Source organism: Paramisgurnus dabryanus, chromosome 18, assembly GCF_030506205.2.
Source record: "Paramisgurnus dabryanus chromosome 18, PD_genome_1.1, whole genome shotgun sequence".
Lineage (NCBI taxonomy): Eukaryota > Metazoa > Chordata > Actinopteri > Cypriniformes > Cobitidae > Paramisgurnus > Paramisgurnus dabryanus.
Genome location: NC_133354.1, coordinates 663,473 through 687,382, shown reverse-complemented (window position 1 = coordinate 687,382; position 23,910 = coordinate 663,473). Strand labels below are relative to the sequence as shown.

The 23,910-nt window shown below is 35.0% G+C and overlaps 2 protein-coding genes across 9 annotated transcripts in view; one reads left to right on the top strand and one right to left on the bottom strand.

Moving 5' to 3' along the window:
* Positions 1-13,646: 13,646 nt before the first annotated feature.
* On the bottom strand, positions 13,647-16,507 carry esm1 (endothelial cell-specific molecule 1). Its single transcript, XM_065244273.2, has 3 exons — positions 15,924-16,507; positions 14,820-14,963; positions 13,647-14,381 (listed from the first exon to the last, which is right to left on the bottom strand). Exons 1-3 carry the CDS (start codon positions 16,228-16,230, stop codon positions 14,299-14,301), a joined length of 534 nt encoding a protein of 177 aa, XP_065100345.1. The 5' UTR covers positions 16,231-16,507; the 3' UTR covers positions 13,647-14,298.
* A 1,700-nt stretch (positions 16,508-18,207) lies between these two features.
* LOC135721608 (probable E3 ubiquitin-protein ligase HERC1) overlaps positions 18,208-23,910 on the top strand; it is a 90,112-nt gene continuing 84,409 nt past the window's right edge. For 7 of the 8 annotated variants that reach the window (XM_065243969.1, XM_065243971.1, XM_065243970.1 and 4 more), the window contains exon 1: positions 18,208-18,520. The gene's annotated coding sequence lies outside the window, so the exon portion shown is untranslated. Of the gene's footprint in view, positions 18,521-23,623; positions 23,649-23,910 lie in introns of those variants that run through there. The other variant, XM_065243967.1, reaches the window with a different exon arrangement.

Sequence of the window (23,910 nt, the reverse complement as noted above, 5' to 3'; positions counted from 1 at the left end):
AAAATACTAAGTAAGAAAGTCATTTTTTGCAGTGTACACTGCAAAAAAATGATTTTTAAGAAAACATTTTCTTAGTATTTTTGTCTTGTTTTCAGTAAAAATATCTAAAAATTCTTAAATGAAGATGCTTTTCCTTGATGAGCGAAACGACCCAAGAAAATAAGTCTAGTTATTAGAGCAAAATATCAAATTTAAGTGATTTTGTGCATAAAACAAGCAAAAAAATCTTGAATTTTTCTTGAATTTAGTGTTTAAGAAAAATTTTCAAAAATGTTTTGGTCTAAAAATTTGACTTATTTCTTGGGTCGTTTTGCTCATCAAGAAAAAGTGTCTTAATTTAAGAATTTTTAGATATTTTTACTGAAAACAAGACAATTTTTTTTTTCTTAAAAATATTTTTTTGCATTGTATTAGTATAAAATGTAGTCCATTAACAATTACAGAATGAAAAAATAAATCATATGTCAATACATTTTGACATTTTATTTCAAATAGATTCCAAAAATATACAATGTTAATTATACACTACTGACATCCTGGGTCTCTAAAGACCTGAGGTACTGTACTGTATGCATTAAAGGGTTAAAATATAATTTCCACCTGCTGTAAAATGTTTTGTTATATAGCTCACTTGCAGAGAAAGTCACTTTAAACAAAAAAAAAATACCCAGAAATTGCATATTTATAGACTAGAATATCCTCTTTTAACCAATCCCAGGTAACATTCACCCTGGCAACACCCTAGCAACTACCAAAGACAATCTAGAACATTAACTAAATGTATGGCACATGTTGATCTTGATGATGAGTAAGTGGACCAATAAGCTTAGATGTTCTTTAAACTCATCTATCAAGCTTAACAAGTTTGTTCTCCCTTCAAACTCATAATGATGCCCCAAAGGCCTCTTCTGTTCACTACAGTAAGAGAGCAGTAAATTTATACAGCCCACCAGCCATATAAACTGAAATGCATGTACAGCCAAGAGAAAGACTGATTTAATCGAGGAGGATGAGGTGTCCAGAACAGTTGGTCAGGTTTAATAACCTCCCTGTTTTTGTGACAGGATGGCGGGTGGGCAGGCAAACCCATGGCATGTTTATTCAGGGCATGTCTCTTTGTAATTGAATGCTGAAATAATATGCATCCGTGCAACCCGATCAGTCAAGCACGGCAGCTGGACTAGTGTCTCTAGCAGGGTTGTGCACATTCAAAATTAAACTTTCGTGTTTTGGCTACTAAATACAATTTAATATCCTGTGGGCCAATCCTATTTGAAATACAATCCAATGATTACATTATGATTTTTGTCCAGCCCTGGTGTTAATAAAGAGATTTTTTCTGGAAAAACATGTCACATGATGTCCATCAAACCAGTAAGTGTGTGATTTTTGGACGACAGTCTTTCCATATACTGACAAACCCGAGGCTTTGACGTAAAACCATAAACATCTGTTCCATCTGTAAACATTACTAATACTGTCACTATTCCCATGTGCAAATGTTTTCCTGTATGTACACGTCTGCATGTAGATGTTTCTCACAAGTTTTAGAGCAGTAACCTCGTGGGTGGGTCGCAGAGATGGGGTCAGGTCAGGTTAGGGGTCACTAGCCCATATAAATTGTTTAAGAGAACAGTATAGGAGGAAAGACGGTTGAGATTCAAGTCCCTGAGAGATGTTTGTCCCTACAAGATGAACTTCCAAGACTCCATGTTTACCCAAGCTGGGAGTAAAGAGGAATCTGCTTGTTTGGTGATAGTTTCTCTGTTGACACATTCCAATGTTCCTGAGACTGATTTTGCCTTGACAGGCAAATCAGATGACAGACTGTGTTGTGTGGAAAATCAACACTGATATTATATATTATACAACAGTTCTTTCTGGTTCTCGAATCTGATTGGCTAAGAGCTATGCGATATTGTGCTGATAACGGCACTGTAACCGCATCACCTTCATAAAGCAACATTCCCTTAAAATATGGCAGGAATATTGGAACACAGCTGATACAGGACGTCATTTATACAGTTTACAAAATCAAGTAGCCACAAGAATGAGGAAGGGCAGGAGCCCAAGGGAAGAGATGCTAGTCTCACGTCTTAGAATAGGTCACACTGGTTTGAACACAACATTGTATAGAATAGGAAAACATCCCACTGGTTTATGCACTGATTGTAATGTACAAGAGACAGTTAAACACATACTTTTAGACTGCACAAAATATGAAGAAGATAGGGTAGAATTAAAGACACATATAGACGAACAAAGTATGACACTTGAGCTGTTATTAGGGGAAACATCTGGAAAAATACACAATTTACTTATTTTATTTTTGAAAAATACTGGGTTAAGTGAAAGAATTTGATAGGGTTTATTTATGTAATTATTAGTATTATTATTATTATTTTTATTATTTTTTTTTTTCTCTCTCTTCCGTTTATGTCATTCTAATGCCCACACTCCAGTCTAGTAGGTGGCGGTAATGCACCTTTCAGTCGAGTTGCCAACCGCCATTAAACCCGAAAGAAGAAGAAGAAGAACCGCATCACCTTTCGTATCATTCCGCCACCTAGTGAATGGAGGTCCTAAGCAGGCTCATCTCTGAATGGAAAAACACAGACGCGCTGTTTTGAATCACTCTCCGTGTGTCTCATTAGTTTACTAGCTCATAAATCAGTCTGTGAATCCCCAATCGGAAGTAATTATTCTGTCAAAGATCAGCGCTCTTGGATGTTACGTTAAAGTTAATGGGAGAAATGTCTTGTCACATCGTGTGGACGATTAACACTTGGAAAGAGGAATATAAACACTCGTTTTTTTCTGGAGCTATATCTTTTATCAGAACGCGAAAACACCGTGGAACTGCAGGTAAGCACCGCAGCTTTTAAATGTGGACATTGATCATTTACTTTATCGTGATGTGACTACTAAAACATGTTATGAGATATCGCCACTGGTATATTTATAAGCAGCATGCAAAAACATCTCTCTGACACTTATAAAAAAACGTTTTGTATAGTACTGACAAGAACAAAGTTTAATAATAATAATCGAGTGCTCGTATCGCGTTAACAATAAATGAGAAAGCAATAGTAACGTTATACAAGTATAGTTTTATTAACTTTTACCTCGCGCCAAAACAATAACAACACAAAAGACACTAAATATGAATAAAAAAACAAGTAATCGTTTGATAATGACACCATATACTGCTGATTTGATCTCATTTTGACGATCATAAACAAACAAGGCCAACATGAGAGCCAGGGTATCTGTCAGAGATGTAGCCCAGAGAGGGCGGTGGTCAGCGGGGCGAGTGAACACTCACGTCCGCTCATGCTTTGGTTCTCATTCGTACCGAATCTCAGTAAGCACTCGTTCAAACAGGCGCTATCTTTACTAATCGACTGCAGATTTAAATATAATACATATACATTCTCGACTGAACTAATCTTAAAACTACACTTTGTGACCAAGAAACGGTAATATAAAGAAACGGCTTTACCGTCCATTGAGTTGTTATGAGCTTCAAAGCAGCCGAAAGTTTTACCTGTCATTCTGGCCGCCCTCAAATCCGTGGCGGAAGAAGTAGTTCTCAAACAAAGAGGCTTTTAAAATAACTCCGTTGTTGTTTTTTAGTTTTCGTTTTTCAAACGTGTGCCGTCGAACTGTTGTATAAAAGCAATATCGCTCTCGGAGTCGTGTGATATAGCTCTATATCATCACGGCTGTGATTGCCTCCGGCACTCGGCCTACGGCCTCGTGCCTCTGGCCTAATCACAGCCGTGATGATATAGAGCTATATCACACTCCTACTCGAGCGATATTGCTTAATTAATAATATGTCCTTGTAGCTCAGTTGGTAGAGGATGCAAAATGTTAGGTCATGGGTTTGGGCCGAAGGCAATAAACAAAAACTGCTGATACTATGCGTGATTTAAAAAAAAAAAAATGGCACCCAAGAAAGCAGCTGGAGCACAAATTTAGTGTAAAACATTTTTTTTTTTTTACTTTAAATTGCATTTCTAGCGAGAAATTATTATTGTAGGGATTGGTTATCACAAAGGTACTCTGTTTATAATTCAAACAGAATTCCATTATGCTGCCTAAAATGGAAAGAACCTATATGAGGATATATGTATATATGAAACCTGTATGCAGCTTATAAACACATATATGCTGCAGCATATATGCCCATATATGCTGGATATATATGATGCATATATGCCACATATAGGAAAGATTGAGGTGCATATAAGTGCATATACAGGCAGTTCTCCTGTATTGCTTTATTATATCCACATATAAGCCCTATACATACAAGATATGTCTCCTATATAGCTCATGTCAGGATCTGGTCATTTTGTATCTCATAATGCATCTCACTTTGGCAACTGTCATACATGATGCCTAACTCATATTTTCTATTAAGGCAATAAGTAAGAACTAACAAAAAATATGCAAGAACTTTTGTGCGAACACGTGAAATTGGTATTACATGTAATTGACATGTTCTGGAATTTAACTATGGCCATTAGAGGAAATGAAAAGCTATGATGTTTACACGTCTTCCTGAAACATTTACAAGGTTAATTATTTCTTGTATAAAGATAGTTATATAGGTTCTTTCCATCCGAAGCTGCCTTCATGTCTCCGAAGTCATTGCCTCATGAGGCAGTGTGGCAACAAGTCAGATTTTAGCCTTAAAGGAAAACACCACTGTTTTTTTTATATTTTACTACAGTATGTTCTCACCTCAACGTAGACAAATTGATGCATACCTATATTTTTCAATGCGTGCACTTAAAGCAACACCAAAGAGTTTTTTTTTTACCTTAAAGTAACGTTTCCAAAAAAGTTTCAGTGGTTCATCCACTCAAAACAGGGTGAATGGCACTTTCACATTCGCTTTGCAGCCCTCTATCGGCCAAAACCGCACTAAAGAAGTTTCCAGCCGTCGGGTAGTGGTCCTGTAGTTCGAGTGAAAACTACAAAAACTTGCTTTACGGCAGACCTTCAATCCAATCAGAGCCAGCTATGCAGCAGTATTTACGACAGTGGTAATGAACAATTACGCTTCTAACCTGTAGGGGGAGCAAAGAGCAATAAGTCTTTGGTGTTGCTTTAATCTTTGTACAGCGAATCGTGAATGTGTTAGCATTTAGCCTAGCCCTCATTCCTTAGGATCCAAACAGGGATGAATTTAGAAGCAAAAAAATGAGAAAACAATAAAAATGACATGGAAAAGAAGGTTGTGCCACAGCCACATAACACTATTTATAGAAATTTGTGCGAGTGACATGAAAAATAATACATATGTGCTGAATTTCATGCCATGGACACAACTAAATTAATCAAATTTTTCGTGACTATAACACAACTTTTTGTGAGATCATGTTGGTGCTGTCCAGTGGTGTAGTGGTGTCTGGAGAAGTGGGTATACTCTTAATTTATGCCCCAGTAGAAGTGGGTATACTCTTAATGTATGCGCCCAGTAGAAGTGGGTATACCCCCTGCCATTAAATAAAGAGGTGGGTATACTCCGTATACCTGCGTATACCCTGCACTACACCACTGGTGCTGTCACAGGTCAAAAAACATGATATGTATTATAAAACTCACAGTGATCACACCAGGCTAAAACTAAGAAATCAGTTTGTATGTATTAGGCTATAGAGTGAGGTGCGCTCATAAAAAGTAGACCCTAAGACAAAATAATGTCAAGCTATTTCTTATGAATATGAAAAGGAACACGCACATTTTTATATAAATAAGTAAACTTTATGTTGCAGGCCATTGAGGCCTATAAGTCCGACCCACAAAATGAAAATGAAGGAATAGTAATTTTTTAGACATTAGTGCCCCCTAGAGGTCAGAACAGGAAACGTAGATAAAATAATTTGACTTTTACAGCCTGTTTAGATTTGCACAGCAACAACATGTGTGTCGACTTCTCTTTATGAATCCTAACCTTCTGCTGTAAAAGCACCCAGTATTTGAAACAGTGTTCCCTATAAGGTTCCTATAAGATCTAAGGGATCCCATTTAAGGTACTTGAAGTTCATCTGGTATTTTTTCATGGAGCATAAAAGTGTTATTTTACTGTTTTTTCTATGTTTTACTGTATCATTCAGCATGCTACTGGCAAATGCACAAAATCTTTAAATGACATAAATTGATACATGCAAGTACATTTATTTTATGTAGTTGGGTATGCAGAATGCATTGTGTGCAGTGGTTGGCACAGGGTAGCCTAGATCTTAGGTCCTTTAACTCGTCCCCAGTTTTTTTTCCCACTCTAAAATAAATTTTTCCATTCTTTTGTTCATTTAACAGAGTGCAGTGTTAAATTAATTTTTGTTTTAGATTGCAGGTCACACGGCAGGGGATGTCAACTATAATTGTATCTAATCCTGTTTTGCTCAGATTTGTTTCAACGTTTTTTTCCCCTCACACATGAGTTATTTGTGTGAGATGATTCTGTTTTCTTTCCTGAGATAACAGCCGCTGATGTGAACAACAACAGGTACCTTCATTGTCTCTCACTCAAAAAAGATCAACACTGAAATATAATGAGCAATTTGAATGTGGCGATGATGACGCACACGCAACAATATATCAATCTGACCAAGCAGTGATAAGAAATATTTCTATAATATAAACAAAAACATGAACAAGCCTAATAGAGAGCTGCTTTTATTCACAGTGAACCTGTACCACACAGTTTTCAATTGCTGTATGCTACCAAAGTGTTAATATTAGCTGAGTTCTGTGTGAAATATGGTGTTGGGTTTAAATAACCCAGTAACATAATGTTATGAACGAACAAAATGGAAAAACAAAATTGTAATACCACAACATAAAAGGTATTGTTTAAAAAAAAAGCTAAATAACTAACTTAACAAAACAAAAAAAGTATTTATATTGTGATAAAATTGTCCATCATGATCTCACAGGAATTCGTGCTTACAATATTTTACGAGTTGACTAATTTGTATGAATTTGTACAAAGTTGTTTTTACAAAATTATTACAACTATTAGAAAAAAAAACAATAATGGTACCCCATCTCTAAACCCACCCATAAACCCAACGTCAAAGCAGCAAAAGGAAATAGTACCATGTAAAAAATGCTGCATTTTTCTCAAATCAACATTTTTATGTTACTTTAACTTAAACAATTTCAATTTGTTTTATGTTATGTCAACTTATAACAGGTCAAATAGTAAAAATAGTAGGTTGAATTGACTTGCAGAACCAAGTTATTTTTACTTACTTAACATGCTGCATTTTACAGTGTACAGTAAATTTGGTCATGCGATTTTCTACAAAAATACATATAAATTGCAATGTGATAGTGTTAGAGCTGTCAGGCGATTACTTGCGATCTATCGCATACAAAGTAAAAGTTTGTGTATGCATAATATATTTGTGTTTGTACTGTGTAATTATTATGTATATAAATTTGTGTATGTATTTATATTTGTATATATTTTATATAATGTATAAATAAAACAAATTTATATATATACTGTATATATATATATATATATATATATATATATATATATATATATATTTTTTTTTTTTTTTTTTTTAATCAAATTTTTACATGTATGTGTCTATACATGTATGTACATATAGTGCTGTGCAAAAGTCTTAGGCCGCCATGCCACAAGATTTGTTGTTTTGCAATGTTATAGTGATCATATATAATTGTTTCTCAGTCTCTTTAAGAGAATACATCCAGGAAATGTGTATACTGTAGTATTAAAAACTGTATAAAAATGTAAACTGATATGTCAAGTTTTTAGGATAAACTCCCCTTCCACTTGAGCAATAGCAGGAAACTGCAAGATATCTTAAACCTAAATAAAATTAAATCCTAATTTTAAAGAAATTTGTCTTTTTATTTCATTCTGCTCAAAAACGCTCAAAATGTGTTTAGTGCCATGAGAGGTCACACTAAACACTGACGATGCCTAAAGAAGACATTTAGTCCAGATTTATTTTATTTTTTTACATATTTTTCTGTTTGTACATTAATAAAATAGATAGAAAACTTAAAACTTCTAAGACAATAAGTCTGGTGGTGGTGGCCTAAGACTTTTGTAATGTGTATGCATATATGTACATATAAATTTAAGAAAACAATTTATAATATATATATTATATAAATGTATATATATTATAAATTGTCGCATATATGATATTTCGCATATATGAGTTTTTGTTTGCATAATGTATGTGTGTGTACTGTGTATAACGATATATATATATATATATATATATATATATATATATATATCGTTATACACAGTACACACACATACATTATGCAAACAAAAACTCATATATGCGAAATATCATATATGCGATTAATCATTTGACCTCCCTAACAATGTCTAAAACCAAAGGGTAAGGAAAGACCATCAGAGGATATCTATTGCATCAACCTTATTTATGCTAGATAAAGCTTTGTATTCTTTTAATGTATGCTGAACAGTGTTGGGAAGGTCACATTTGTTATGTCAGATATAGTTTTATTAAAAATACCGAGAGCCACCAGAGGAACATTTTGTGTGAACTGAGTATAATTCAAAACACCTGAACTCACTTCACATACACCTTAACACCTTTTTAATTCTTTATAAAGGAGAGCAATCACATGCACCAGACGTACAAAGTGCTCAGCTGGGACTGAATCAACCTGTAAAGTGTGTGCGCATATGTCAGCTTCAAAGCAATGTCAAGATATTATTGGAGGGCGTTTTAGGACTCTGTAGGCCTTTGGAATTCCAAACATCTAATCAATTTGTCGCCTGCGTGTTTATTCCTAAATTTAGACATCCGATTCATTGTTGTCGAAGCGCAGGACCCAGACGTCGCTTAATTTCCCTGAAGGTCTTGACCTGACACTTGTTCAGGTTGGCGTTATGCACTCCGTTCAACAACCTGTAGTAAACAACCTGTTGCAGTAATATCAACACGATCATTTGTCGTAAATCAGGCCTATTTACAAGGTGCTTTAAGCACCTTTGTTTCTGAAGAGCGTTGTTGACGTGTTCAGGGAGTCAGATTCTCACCAGCTCCTTCCTGTTTTTCCAAACGAGGTCTTTGTTTGGTCGCAGGACTCCCAGCTCCACGGTTCTCAAGGGAGTGATGAGGATTCGTGCCTGAGAGAAGCACGGAGCAGATCCGTGTTATCAGAAACCTCTCTCTCTCTTTCACTTATTCTAGGTCTCTCTCTCCCTCTATCTCGCCATGCTTTGTGTACTGCTAAGGTCATGGTCACCCATGTGAAGAAGAGAACAATAGCAAAAATGTATCGTATTATAGAAGTGTGAGAAATTTTCAACTTTAGTTCCAAAAATAACTAATTGCAATGTAATTAGTTTCTAGTGTTCCCGTAATTGGTAGAACATTGCGTTAGCATTGTAGAAGGGTGTGAGATTAAATCCTAAAAATGGTGCACTAAATGTTCACTCATTCATAATCATAGGGGAACGATTTTTAGACATTTTAAACATCACTTATGTAGTTTATCTATATTGAACCATAAGTGTTGCTATAGTATTGTTTAAGTACCACTTATGGTTCTACAGAGGTGCTATGTAGCGCTTAAAATGGTTCCACTATGATTACAAGCTTTTGGTTCTTTTAGCACCATTTTTTTTTTATTATAGGGAACACACATAGTGATAATATCTATATATTAAATGCATTGTAAGTCACTTTGGCATTTGTCAAATGCATAAATGTGATGCAAATGGTTCACATGACGCAACAAACACATATTTTAAAAACACAAACAACACACACGACACTCCGAACAACTTATTTTGAATTTGCGCCCCTCGGATGAGCAGTTACCAGCCACCAGGGTCAATTTTTTTTTATTAAGATTTATATGTCATCTGAATAAATAAGCTTTATGTAAGGTTTGTTAGGATAGGACAATATTTGGCAAAAACTCTGAGGATGCAAAAAAAAGCCTTTAAAGTTCTTCTAATGAAGTCCTTAGCAACCCTAATGTTAAATACATTTTTGACATATTTATGGTAGGAAACTTACAAAATATCTTAATATTCATTAATATTAATATGAGCTATATATATACACATTGATATATTAATTGAGATATATAAATAAATAAATAAATAAATAAATATATATATATATATATATATATATATATATATATATATATATATATATATATATATATATATATATATATATATATATATATATATATATATATATATATATATATATATATATATATATATATATATATATATATATATATATATATATATATATATATATATATATATATATATATATATTACTTTAATAATTATTATTTTGATGTTTTATAAACTGTATTGTGTACAATTCTTACCAGATTTTGAGAATTAAGGCTGTAAAAACCAAGCTAAAGTCATTTTTTTTTGTTATTTACTGTTTTCTACATCCTCCTATAATGTAGGGAACATTATGTGAAAACATAACACTGATGTCTTTAATATTGACCAAGTAAGGTCAAAGATTGAATCAAGGAGTGAAATGTATTCATTATTTCTTAATAAATTATGATACTTTAGCCTGGATTACACAGACAGGGTCACATAAAATAATAAATCATAAAACGCTTATTGAGTTTTTAATGAGAGTCAAAGGCCAAGCCATGAAGTCAAAGGTGTCTCATACAAGAGCTCATTCATGGCCTACGGAGGAAAGAATCTCTTTGCCTGTTGAGGAAACAATGCATAAAAAAAGAAGGAAAATCCTTAAGAAAAACATGAATGGGTCTCCAAAAATAAGCACACTGACAGGAAGACTTCTGTCCATACAAATACTAAGTGGAAATGACTACATTTATGCTGTTTTATTTCCTTTAATGACCCACATGAAAGTCAGATCACCTTTAATTATTTAATATAGCACTTTACATTTTTGTAATAATCTATTAGAGAAAGAAACTTATATACCATCAAGTAAGTTGATTCAGAAAATGTTAACATAAAAAAAAACATATTGTCATAAATGTCATGTTTTATCTTTTATATATATTTTTGCACCAAGGCAGAAGTTTAGTGAACCATGATATGGTGGTGACGGAGGCGAGTAGTTTTCCTAAAGCCTGTGACGTGTATCAGTTGACAAATTCCAGCCGTTTTTGAATCCTGTCCCAGGGGCAGACACAACAACAACAGGAAGAAAGGCAATTTTCACAGGTGTCAGGAAACACAGGAAATAAACACATGGGATGCTGGGAAACAGCCTCATATGAGAACTCTGAGGTGAGGATCTGATGGTTATTAATAGTATGCTATGGATATTTTCAGAGCGCTTGTGTTTAAGGGCATTTGCTCAGGATGAAGATGAGATGTTTAGATACAGATTTAACTGAAGCAACTTTGAACATAAAATATGTTTTCACATGATGTGCTTTAGGTGTTTAACCCTTGTGTGGTGTTCGGGTCTGTGGGACCCGTTTTGAATGTTTACTGAAAGAAAAATTATGCAATTAATTGTTGTTTCAACCTCAGATTCATTGGCCTTGGCTCATTTTCTATGAAGAACATAAAAATAAACAACTTTATAATTAATGTACACTGTACACCCCCCCTACACATTTATATTACATTTGTGGTGTTCGGGTCCACTGGACCCGGGGTTAATAAAAGTGTAAAAATTGAATGTGCTATGAAACTTCACTCTGTTTTTCTCCTACCTGGGACTCCTGTGAGTGCATGAGTGTGTTTGTATACATGTCTGTACATATTTGATGGATGCATGTCAGAGTTTTCTCCTTCTGCTTTTGCTGTAATGCCGCAAGGATACAACATGTTATATGCCGTGCATGAACATTTGTCTGTATCTACTGTCCCAAACACTTTACCTTCTGTCTAACAGGAACCATTCTACATTTTACCATTATAAAAAATCCATAGTTTTATTGTAGTAAAAGAGTAGTAATCATGGTTATTTGGTATATTGATTACCATTTGTAAAACCATGGGTTTACCACAAATCCTATGGTGTGTGTACCTGCTATTTATCATGTTGTGGGGACCAAATGTCCCACAAAGATGTGTGTGTGAGAGAGAGAGATAGAGTGAATAATAGAGAAAGTAAAATATTATCCATGTATTTTCATCATTCTAAGTTGTGGCCAATAGCAACACATTGTACTTCAATGTGTGTGGACCAGATGGACACAGTATATGTGTATAAAATGCAAGAAATGCATACACAACACAGCTACACATTAAAAATTTGCTTCTTATGTGTTGTGTTGGCTGGCATGAACAGGTTATGTGTTTAGTGTGGATGATGTCTTATGATACGGCATCTGTTCAGTTTGGGGCCTGTGTTGTGTAGACTGACACAAATGTGTACAATTTCAAAAAGTTCAAATAATTAAACATCAACAGTGATGAAAAACTTTGTTTCATTTATACTTATTTAAGATAAATATGATTTTTCCCCCAATATCTGGATCAGAATAGAATTTTCTTCTTTTATTTCATATTACCACAAAAACGAATGGCACTTTAGTTTATAAATAGTCCTCTACCAGTGGTAAATGACCAATATTAACCATAAATTCTGTCTATATTACTTGCAATAAGGCTAAAGTTAACATCTGTAAACAATATTACATAAATTTGTATGAATGCATTGGTTTAAGATACTAATAATGCTCTGGGTCCACCAGACCCACAAACATCGTCTATATTATAAAAAATATGAACACCACACAAGGGTTAATGTAAGCCATTGGCTATTTTGCTTGGGGCTTGTTGTCACAAACTCTATATTTCAGCAAAGCTTTTCTTGTCATTGAATAAAGCCTTGTTTTCCCATCACTTTATAGTTGTTGTAAAATTGTGTCTGTAACTATTGTTGTATTTTTTATACTACAATATTTTTCTTTAGTAGAGTCATTTTGTAATAGCCATAAAGAAGGACAGCATAAACATACATTCAGGCAATAGGCGACAACGTAAATAAAGCAGATTTGACTGAAACATTCAACTGTGTACCTATAGGACAGATATTTCTCATAAATGAAAGGTCTTGGCAGTTTTGTCACATTTTGTTATACTGTTTAGTCATTTCAATTTAGACATTTCGCAGACACTTTTATCCAAAATTATAATTTATAATTATTGAATGTATAATTATTTTTTATCAGTATACTGTATGTGTATTCCCTGGGTTCAAACCGATGACCTTTTGCATTTCTTTTGCAATTGCCTTTTTTTCACTTTATATTGTAATAAACTTCCCAAATCAGCAGCCGTTTGGACAGCTACACACCCGAATGTGGCAAAAAAATGAAGGCTTGCTTTTTTAACCTGTTAACCTGAGTCCCGTTTCTGAACTCCCCACAAACAATATCATAACCAAACTAAAATAGATATAGTTTATGAAGTCTTTGCACTAAAAGCATAAGTTTGGTCTCATTTGAAAGCAGACACTTGGAAGTTTATTAAGGGGTTAAAATGAGTTACTGTCATAATGAAAAACGTTGTTAGAGCTTAAATTATACTTTTGTAAAACTTTTCTTTACAAAAAGAGTCATCCATCCATTACAACTGTGCAAGAAAGAAACCAATAGATTGTGTGTTTTTCATAGAATGATATCTCTTTAATTTAAATATCATATAAACAGAAATAAGAATTAATATTATGTCCATCAAAACATCACCTCATAATACAACACAGATTAAAATATACAGTACATAACTTAAAATCATCTCCTCTGCCTTAATACAAACAATACAGAGCCATGTGGTCAAATGTGTGATGTCATATCAGTGCTTTGAGCCTCATACATAAATGTTTTTGTCATTATATAAATACTGCTACATACTGTAATATAGTCATGATGTAATGTGTATAAACTGTGATATTCATATGATCATTGATTGGTTGCATAAAAATATCTGTGTCCTATAGTGTCCTATAACTATAATCTGTTATTTTTCAGATTCAAATTAGACCAATTTACCTTATGACTTTGAAGAAAAGTATTAGATGACTATCCTGTAAGACTTATGCAGTGTGTGTAATTCATGTAGGCATATGACAGTGGCAGATATGCATGCAGTTGGAAACGCTTTGGATTGAAGACATAACATGTCTGTAAAATATATCTGTAAGATATACCACATAAAACAATATAATCATCATCATCTTCAAAACATATTAAAATATATCAGTTTGGTCCTTTAATTTATTTTGCTACATGTACACTGTTTAAATGAAGATTAGTCAATTGCTGTCAGCGAGGGGTGAGGAAATTACGAGCGGATGATCTGTCGCTGTTGGTATCTGATCTGGAGTCACCTGAGCCCAGCTCATTACCTGTCATATAAAACAAAATCAACAACTTATTGAAATTTTTTATGGGTGTCAAAAAAATTAATCACGATTAATCGCATACAAAATAAAAGTTTGTTTTTAATATATGTTTTAATACATAATATATGTGCACTGTGTGTAATTATTTTGCATATATAAATGCAAACACATTCATGTATGTACTTAAGAAACATTTACATGTATATACATTTGATATTTTATATTAAATAAACACTTTAAAAATTATTTTAAAAAAATTCTTACATTTATACATGCATGTGTGTATTTATATATACATAATAATTACACACAATAAATACAACAAATATATTATGCAAACACAAACATTTCTTTTGTATGCGATTAATCGGGATTAATCTTTTGACAGCCCTAATTTTTACACTTGTTTATACACAAAAACTTGTATAATAAAAAGCTTACCTTCGCTTTCCTGGGATTTAACTTTGGCCATTTTAGCCAAAAATTTAAAAGACAAACAAGCTCCAGTTTCTCTGTCACAGAGTCCACCTGCTTTACAGTTGCATGTTTTCCTGCATTCGATACCGTACGTTCCATACATGCAGTCTGTTGAGAGAAACCCAAACACATCAACCAGGATTTCATGCTTTATTTAACAACTAAGTTACAGGATTTGGCTAATTTGTTGCAGATAATCACTGTGACTTGCATTCAGGTTTCAAGTTGAACACTTTAACGTCATTAGGCTACTTTACCACTCGCCGTACTTAAAAATATCCTTCATTCCTTATCCTGTGTTTTTAAATGTGCATCCCATTAAAGTAACCATATCTGAAAAGTATCAAATGCACTTAGATCTTGCCGTAAACTCACAATTAAATGCTAGACTGTGTATAATTGGTGTGTAAACAGAGTGTTTCCCTAATACAAAGCAATGACTGTTCATTTACCATCTCACGTTGATCTTACATAATACATTAGGCAATAATTTAAGGGGCCCTGCAGAAAAGGCACTCAGGGGTTGCGTCTTCATTAGTCAATATTGTGCCAAAACCAAACCTTTTTTAACCTTTAAAAGAAAGGTTCTTAAAAAGGTTTTTATTGGTCTCTATGATTCCATAAAGAACTTTCCACATAACTTTTCATTTCTTTCAGCACCAAATGCTCTTTGTATTGAACGTAAGAAATGGTTGTTTTGGTTTCTTGAAGATCCCCCCAAAAATGGTTCACCTGCAAATTCTATATTTATATATAATTACATTTATTTATTTAAAATGTTTCCATTGTTAAAAAACCCTCTTTTACAAATATATGAATTTATATTATTGCTATCATTCAGTTAATTTTAACTCATATGTAATCAAATCATCTAAGCTTTCTTGCTCTCACTACCAAATGTTTTGTTATACCACGACAAAATCGTAAATATGTTGCATGTATAATTTTTTTTTATATAATATGTGTGAAAGGTTTAGCTGAATATAATATGATTTTAATGTTATTTATTAAATACAATAAGGTCAAAATCTATTCTAACAGCAGGTGCATTAGATTTTCCCACGCTACCTTTACAGATGCCATATTCATCTCCATAATCATCCTCATCTTTGTAGAAGTCACAGAAGAGCCCCGGTCCGCACTTGACTCCGTGCATCCCGGACACGGTTCGGTAACAGTGTTCTCCCCGTCCCGCGGCGCAGACCTGGCAGCATCCGCAGTCATCCAACACCGTGCGCCTGCAGCGCTGCGTCGAGCCGCACATTGCCGCGTTACATTTCTCCGGACAGTTCACTGCGTATTTACCAGCCAGACCCCAAGCGTCAGCATCTCTGAGCATCAAGAAGATAAACACTGTAATTGCGTATAAATGCATGACTTAATTCGATACTCAACACACTGTGTGCGATCCTGAGCTGTTGCGCACCGGGGAGGAGCTGCGCTCTTCTTAGATGTGATTGGGAATTAGGCAGGCCGGGCTGCATTGCTGTCAGCTTTAAACAAGTTTGTTTTGCACATTGAATGCCATCGTCAATTTCCTCAATCCGGTGTTGTTGTCTATTTGCCAGTCTCCCCCTCTTTCTTGTTTTAGAGATCCGGCGTGGAAGTGGAATTAGAGCTTTGCTGCCATCCAGGAATTGAAATTCGTGCATAATGATGTCATTTCAATCCTGGAGTTGTTTGTTTGAAGATGCCCTCCGTGACCCCGGCGGTTCCTGGCTCCTGTTCTGACCCGTGTATAACACGATTTCACAAATGAAGCAATTAACTCTTATTAATATACAATTTTTTTCCCCAAATTTCTCGTCTCCCCTACAGTCCTAAGTGATGCTTGATTGTATAATACAATGTTGCTACAATAACACGACCTGTCAAAATTCACGACAATCTTCTTGATCTTAAAGCATATAGGCTTAAATATTTAACATTTGCTACTTTGAAGAATGCATGACATCACAATGGCACCATGCCACAAAACGTGTTACTTAATGAAAAACTGCAAAGGGTTTATTCACCACTAGGTGGGGTTGACGCTAAGAAAACAGCACAAAAGTCCTCTCGTTGCAATAAAGATTAGTTTTCGATTAAATTGCTAACCTGGACAACCAGGTATACAGTCTGACCAGAATTGAAAATACGCAAATATTTATGCAGAAATCTTCACCTATATTTTTAACACAAAGAAGCATCAAAACATATAAAACGATGAAACATCTGTTATACATACATATAAACATGTTTATTTTGTTCTTATTTTATTTATTGTTAATTTTACAATTTAATTTTAAATTATAAATTATAAATTATTTAACAATTATATAGATACATTTAAAATAAACACTAATTGTACAACTAATTTGCAGTACTTTTTATTATTATTCAGTGACACAAGAGACCTACTGCATAGTCACATTAGGTCTAACATTTTGTGCCAAAAAATTAAATAAAAATAAATAAAAAATCAGTTTTGCATAAATGTTTGTGTTTTTCAAACATTACGGTTTTTTTTTTGTGTGTTTTGTTATCCGAATAAAAAGTTAAACAAAATGTTTTGCATAGAGACCACATTCTTTTTATGTACTACTAAATAAAAATAAATAAACTGTACTTTACCTGACAATTTTTCATTTTGAAAATAAAAAGTACATCAAACACAACAATTTCTATCATACACCCCAGTTTTCTAATAATAAAAACTTTCAAAAATACTTGTTAACTTGCACTTAGTGCTTGCAACAGTTTTTTTATTTGTATTTGCCATAATACAACAGTACAATAAAAAACATTACAATTAAACAAAAGTATACAATTATTGCACAATCAACAAGCCAGAGTAAATATTAAATACATTTTAAAAACTAAAAGGAAAAAAGGTTCTTATTTAATTAGCAATATCATATTTGCTTGTTTACTTGTAAACTCGATCTGTTTTTTTACTGTTACAGTTCTTTTTCAAAGTACAGAAATTCTTATAAACTTTTTTTTTTTAATTAGAGAAATATGGTTTGTAGTCAGACCATTTTACTTCATGAATATTACATTTCCCCAGTAAAATCAACATTTGAAAAAGATATTCCTTTTCTTGATCAAGTGTTTGATCATCCAAGTATATTAATATGTATTAGCTGTTAAATAATGTTCAGTTTCTCCAAAATAAATCGTTTCAATTCAACCGAAAACATCTGTGTATGTATGCAATAGAAAAATAAATGTTGTTTCACCTTGACAAAAACAACATGAGTAATCATTTCAGCGCTTGCAACATACAACGGACCCTTTAAAACGTAGTGACGTCACGATATTACGCTGAATGCGTAGATTCCTCCGCTGGACGTCTATTCACGAATCCCTACGCTTGTGTTTTTCATGGCAACAACAGCACACAGCTTGCGGAGCGGTAACCTACTATAAACAGCCTCCAGCTCGAGATTAACCGGCGTTTCGTTCTCGCATTGCGCAACTTCTTTACTCCTGGTGCTGTTTAGTTATCGACAATAGTTTATGGTTTCATTTTAGTGTATATTTTTAGATGTAGATAAGGGATATGTTTTATAATAAAGCAGAGGATTTTCGTCCATACCGGTAGGTTTGAAGCGCCTCGCGGGGGGCAGTTGACACTGGGCGTGAATGACATAAGGAAGAGAGAGAGAGGAACGGATCATTTGGTAAGCTTACATACACTGAATCCTTTGTATTTATTTGAACATTATCCAATTCTGGATCATTAAACAGTTGTCCTCATAGATGTCAGCTATTTTTGTATCTTCACGAGTATCAGCTGATGCAACAATGTAACTCTTGCCCAAGTAACACTACAGTACATGTATGTTGCTGTGGTAACAGATCTGACAGTGGTTAACGCCGTGTTGCGGATTGTTACAACGTGTCTGAACGCATGCTTGTGCAGGGTGAGATCAGATGCATTTGTTGTCTGTAGGATCAGATCTGATACATTCTGGTCTCCTCGGTCCACCATGCTTACAGTAGAAAGATGGCAGTTTGGGTAAGCTAGTGGTTAAGGTGGGCTGGTAAACCAATTGGTTATGGTATCGAAATCATGAATTATCACCACTGGGTTTTTGAGAGCGACATTTAAAGGGCTAGTTTGTTATTTTTCCTCACCCTTATGTCATTTTATGAAATATTTTGTTTATGCAACACAAACATCATTTTTTAAGCAGAATTTTGTTTATGATACTTTATGTGGCTGTTTAGCTAAAAATAGGTTATAGAAATGATGACTTTCATGTGTCACATTTGCATGCATTCAAATATTGTGCTTCAACACTTGCCCTGCTTTTGTAATGGCAATGTTTAGACTGTATACAACTCATTGCTAACAACAAGCATGTACAGTATTGCAAGGTTAAGGATAAGAAAACATTTGGCTCTCTGATATGTTCCTCACAAACCCACATAAGATGAGCTCCATAGACAAGCACATTGGTTTCACATATATTGCCTTTCCTTGGCACAGAAACCACTGACATGTGTTTGATATTTTAAAGTCTGGTGTCTGAAACGCGAGCAGCTCACGCTGTCCGAAAGCTTTAGTTGTCACAGTTGCTTCAGATTAGTCAGCCGCTCGGGCTATTCTGACTGGTTGGTTTGTATTAAAGTCTCTTGTCTTTTTGGGGTGAACTTCAACACAAGGTCAAAAGTGATAGGCAGCTGGCGGTGGAAAAAACTTGGCTGTCTGGCTGTACGCGTGTCTGACTTGATTCAAGCGTCATTCTTCATTGGGAATGACCCTGCGATTCCATGTTTGTTCCCTGCTGAAGTTTTTTTTTTTGGTTTAACAATTTTTTTAGTAAATCATTTTAAATTCCTTTGTTTACTTGCTTAATTGTGTTAATTAACTAGTTATTAACTAGTTATTAATATATTACTAAATTCAGAAAGATCCTATATGATGGGACATGAAAATGTACCATTTTGTAAGAATTACCCTTCTTTTGTTTTGTCCTCAACATATTCGTTTTTTTTATTTTGCAAGTTAAAGGCAGAGTATCTGATTTTGAAAAATGCTAACGGTAGCCTACTAGCACTGAAATCATGATCCCACCCGCCATTCAAATCGTCATCCAAAGCCCTGCCTCCTCCAAAACACATAAACACGCACAGACCAGACGTCCACATCTCATGTCTCATTTTCCAATGAGTAAACATAACCAAAATAACAAACATAAACAACGGCATTAGCTAAAAACACATTTTCGGTATTGTAGATGTAACTGTTAGTAGTATATTGTTACGCTAATTCATTAAGAAAACACAAACTTCATAAGTAACACAATGTTTCATCAAAGTAGAATATCTAAATGAATTTAAATACTATTATATTGCGTATACCTACCTTACCAAAAGCACCCTTTCAGCCCCTTTGCCTCCAGCAGCTGTTTGCATCTTGTGGTAAAGCAGTAAAGGTAACCTGCTTTTAAACCTAGGGGCAACCTTCCATTCTCTCAGATGAAGCCAATACAAAAGTGACTTAAACTGCACTTCATCAACGGGCCGCTAGAAGGGGATTGACTCCAAAAGGGAGTCAATTCCCATAGATCCCCATGTTAAAATGCCCAACTTAATCTGTAAAAAATATGTTTACACTTTACAGCCTGGGACAAAAAGTGATTTTGGTCTGTATTTTTCCCTTCATGACAACTGTGGGGTGGGGGGTTTGTAAGTAACATATAAATTTAAATTATATTAAGCCTTAAAGTTCTGCATAATTAAGGGTGTGGTCACTTGAGTGACAGGTGAACTGCCACTGCTGTCACTAACGCCGAGCTAGGGGTGTGCCTGTGGCTGTGACGTTATTCCTTGTGTCACTGGCAACAAAGACCTTGTTCACACTGTCAGTCCAAATCCGATTTTGGTGCACATCCGATTGGAATCCAATCACATTAGAACGTGTGAGCGGCCAATGAGATTAGATTTTTCCGAATCCGTTTCAGACTACATCCGGAGGTGGTTTGGAATCCGAAAATCTATTTAAGTCTGATCGCATTTGTGTAGCTTTTTGGTTACGTTATGCTGTCACGTTACGTAAACGCAACCCTAGCGCAGACTTTGGAACATTCCATTTCTGATGAATTGATAGGGGTGTTTGGGAAAGTCCATGTATTGGGGAATATAGTTTCTACAACGTCAGACGTCGAGGCAGATTGTTGTGCCACTGTATGGATTGGCGATAATTTGCATGCGATATCATCCGCATCTCATCAGTAAAGCTGGTTCCTTGATTAGAAGTAAATCCCCATCACCTTCTTTTCAGATGGAGCAGCATTTACTACACAAAGCCGTAGTTTACTGACAAGCTGGGCCATATCGCATACATATCACAGGCAATATGTCCGTGATAATTCATGCAGAATTGCCCCAATTGTCAGTGAACTACAGCTTTGTGTAGTAAATGCCGCTCCATCTGAAAGCAGGTGATGGCGATTCACTTCTAATCAAGGAACCGGCTTTACTGATGAGCTGCGCAATGACAATCACATGCAAATTATCGCCCATCCCAAGCGCAACGTCATTGCCATGGAAAGTGCAGATAATCCGGAACAAGGCAGAACGCTACAGGACGCACAGATCTGATCTGAACAGTTGTGATACAAAATATGGACAGTGAGTCTGTCAAATCGGATATGCATCAAAATCGGATTTGGACTGACAGTGTGAACAAGGTAAAAATTACTGGCTCGGAATTGAAATGTTGTGAGACTGACCACGCAGTACAGGTCATTAAGGGCAGTCTCTGGCTGGTCGATCGTTGCATCTCTAATAGGGGTGGGCGATATGACCAAAATCTTCTATCACGATAGGATTAATTTTATATCATGATAACGATATGTATCACGGTAGAGTTTTTTATGTTTTAATAAGGTTTAAATCTTTAATACCATAGAAATGTTCATAATTCTCACAAAAAACATATACAAGCATAGAAAGAAGATAAAAACAAACAAAACTCAAGCTCTCTGAAGATACACAGTCAATAAGAATGATAATAAATAATTTTGCATGTATGTATAGGCCTATATATATTTTTATTTAAGGTAGAAAAGTGATTTAATCAGGAGCAGTGAGAGATTTTTTTCTCAATGCTGTTTGATTAACACGAGTGACAGACAGGAGCAAAATTAGGTAACTTCCCCTTTAAGACCAAAGTCCGGATCCAATACACTGTTACACATGCGCTTTCTCTTTTAGCTGTTTACTTTCTCTTAAGACCTTACTGGTCGTGTTTATGATGATGCTTGCAAAGACGGGAATTTTGACGCATATGTGTATTTAAGGCCAATAAAGCGGGAAAAATGCTCACGAGCTTAATAAGCAGAGGTCGCGCGACTTGCGCGCTCCTCACAGACAGAAAGAGCAGCGGTTGCGCGACTTGTCCGCTCCTGACACACAGAAAGAACGCACGCATACAGATCTGTTGTCTGTGTTTCAATGGCTTAAAATAACTTGTTTTAAAACTGCAGTGCTTAAATACGTGTACAAACGTTACGTTTTCGCGACCACACGCACAGGAGCGTGACGTGGGCACGTAACCTCGATAGAAACGATAGTCCAAAATCTCTACCGGTTGACAAATTTCTACCGGTTAATTTTGTCTACCGGTTTATCGCCCACCCCTAATCTCTAATAATAATCGTATATTCTGTTGCGCTATTTAAAAAAAATGTAATGACTATTTGGATGTATTTACCTCTTTCTTATTATTAATTGCAACATGCAACCTTAAGTTGTCTGGATTTACACCCTACACAATATAAGGAAGACAAAATGTTGTAAACACTTCAGCATGTAAACTCTCTCTTCACAGGCCATGGTCATCATTTTATGAAGTCCTTGTTGTGGTTTTGAAGAATTAGTTAGGGTCTTCTTGGGAAATTTGACACTTGGTCCCACATTGCCTGTCACATAACTGTGATAGCCTTTAGATGCATCGTTTTTATTTTTATACACCATGAAACCGTATAGGTAGCTGGGCCTGGGCGTAATAAATTCTGGGGTGTATGTCTAATCTTTGGCCAGCCAAAGAAGTGCTGGGTCATTTTGCATGTGGATGTTGACCAGTTGGGGGGGGGGTGGTAGCTTAAAGGTTCGAAGGCCACTGGGTTTAACTGACTCAAGACTTTTCAAGCCAAGACCAGGCATGGGTCCAGGTTGCTCAATTCCCAGGCTGCTCATGTCTGGTTTGTGGTCTGAAGTTTTTAGCCTTGAAATGTCATTTTACATTGACCCAATGTACATCTAATTAACTAGATGTGTTATAGTACATTATAAAATTAAAGCTACATTCTGTTTTTTATTTTTTGTTTAATTTAGTTTAGTTTAAGTGCATAACACATCTGTGTTCAAATCTGTCTCCTTACCTTAACCTAATTCAAATGGTAAGCTTCTAATAATGATTTATAAAAGCTGATGGGTATGATAGGTCAGTTTCACATCAATCCATGAAAAGTAAATAACTGCAGGTAAATTCCAATTTTTTAATTTCAAATAGAGATGCCAAGGCTTTAAGATTGTTATGGATTATGAAGGATTATAAAACTGAATGTGTTTTTCCATGCACAGAACATTCAGCACAACAAGACCTGCATAAGTAAACAGCATCATTTCTAATTTAGGAAAGTAAGCCATTTGTAGGATAAATCCCCAACTAAGTGCAAAACAGATTTTTGTGAATAGTTTTGTTATTCTATTTGGTGGCGCCTGTGGTACAGATTATGTTTTTTCTAATTTTTTACTTTATCTCTTCTGCAGCGTTGCTGTTTCAACATAAAAAAGGTACAAAGCTCAAAATGCACTCCAAACAATATTTTCTGTAAAAAAAAACACCCCAAAAACAACTGGCTTGATGGGAAAACAACGCTTAGGTTACTCACGTAACCCCGGTTCCCTGAAATAACGGGAACGAAGCATTGCGTCAGTTAGCTGACGCTATGGGGGAAACTCCTGTTTACTCCGTGACTGAAGCCTATTGGTTAACGTCTGTACAAAGTACAGACCAATGACGTTTGAACCCGCGCGCGGGAGGAACGCGTCCCTA

Coding starts and splice junctions, on each gene's coding strand:
- esm1 (XM_065244273.2), bottom strand. CDS start 16,230: ATGCATTTATACGCAATTACAGTGTTTATCTTCTTGATGCTCAGAGAT. Junction 14,964..15,923: donor TGAATATGGCATCTGTAAAG/GTAGCGTGGGAA, acceptor TTCTCTCAACAG/ACTGCATGTATGGAACGTAC. Junction 14,382..14,819: donor TAAATCCCAGGAAAGCGAAG/GTAAGCTTTTTA, acceptor TTTATATGACAG/GTAATGAGCTGGGCTCAGGT.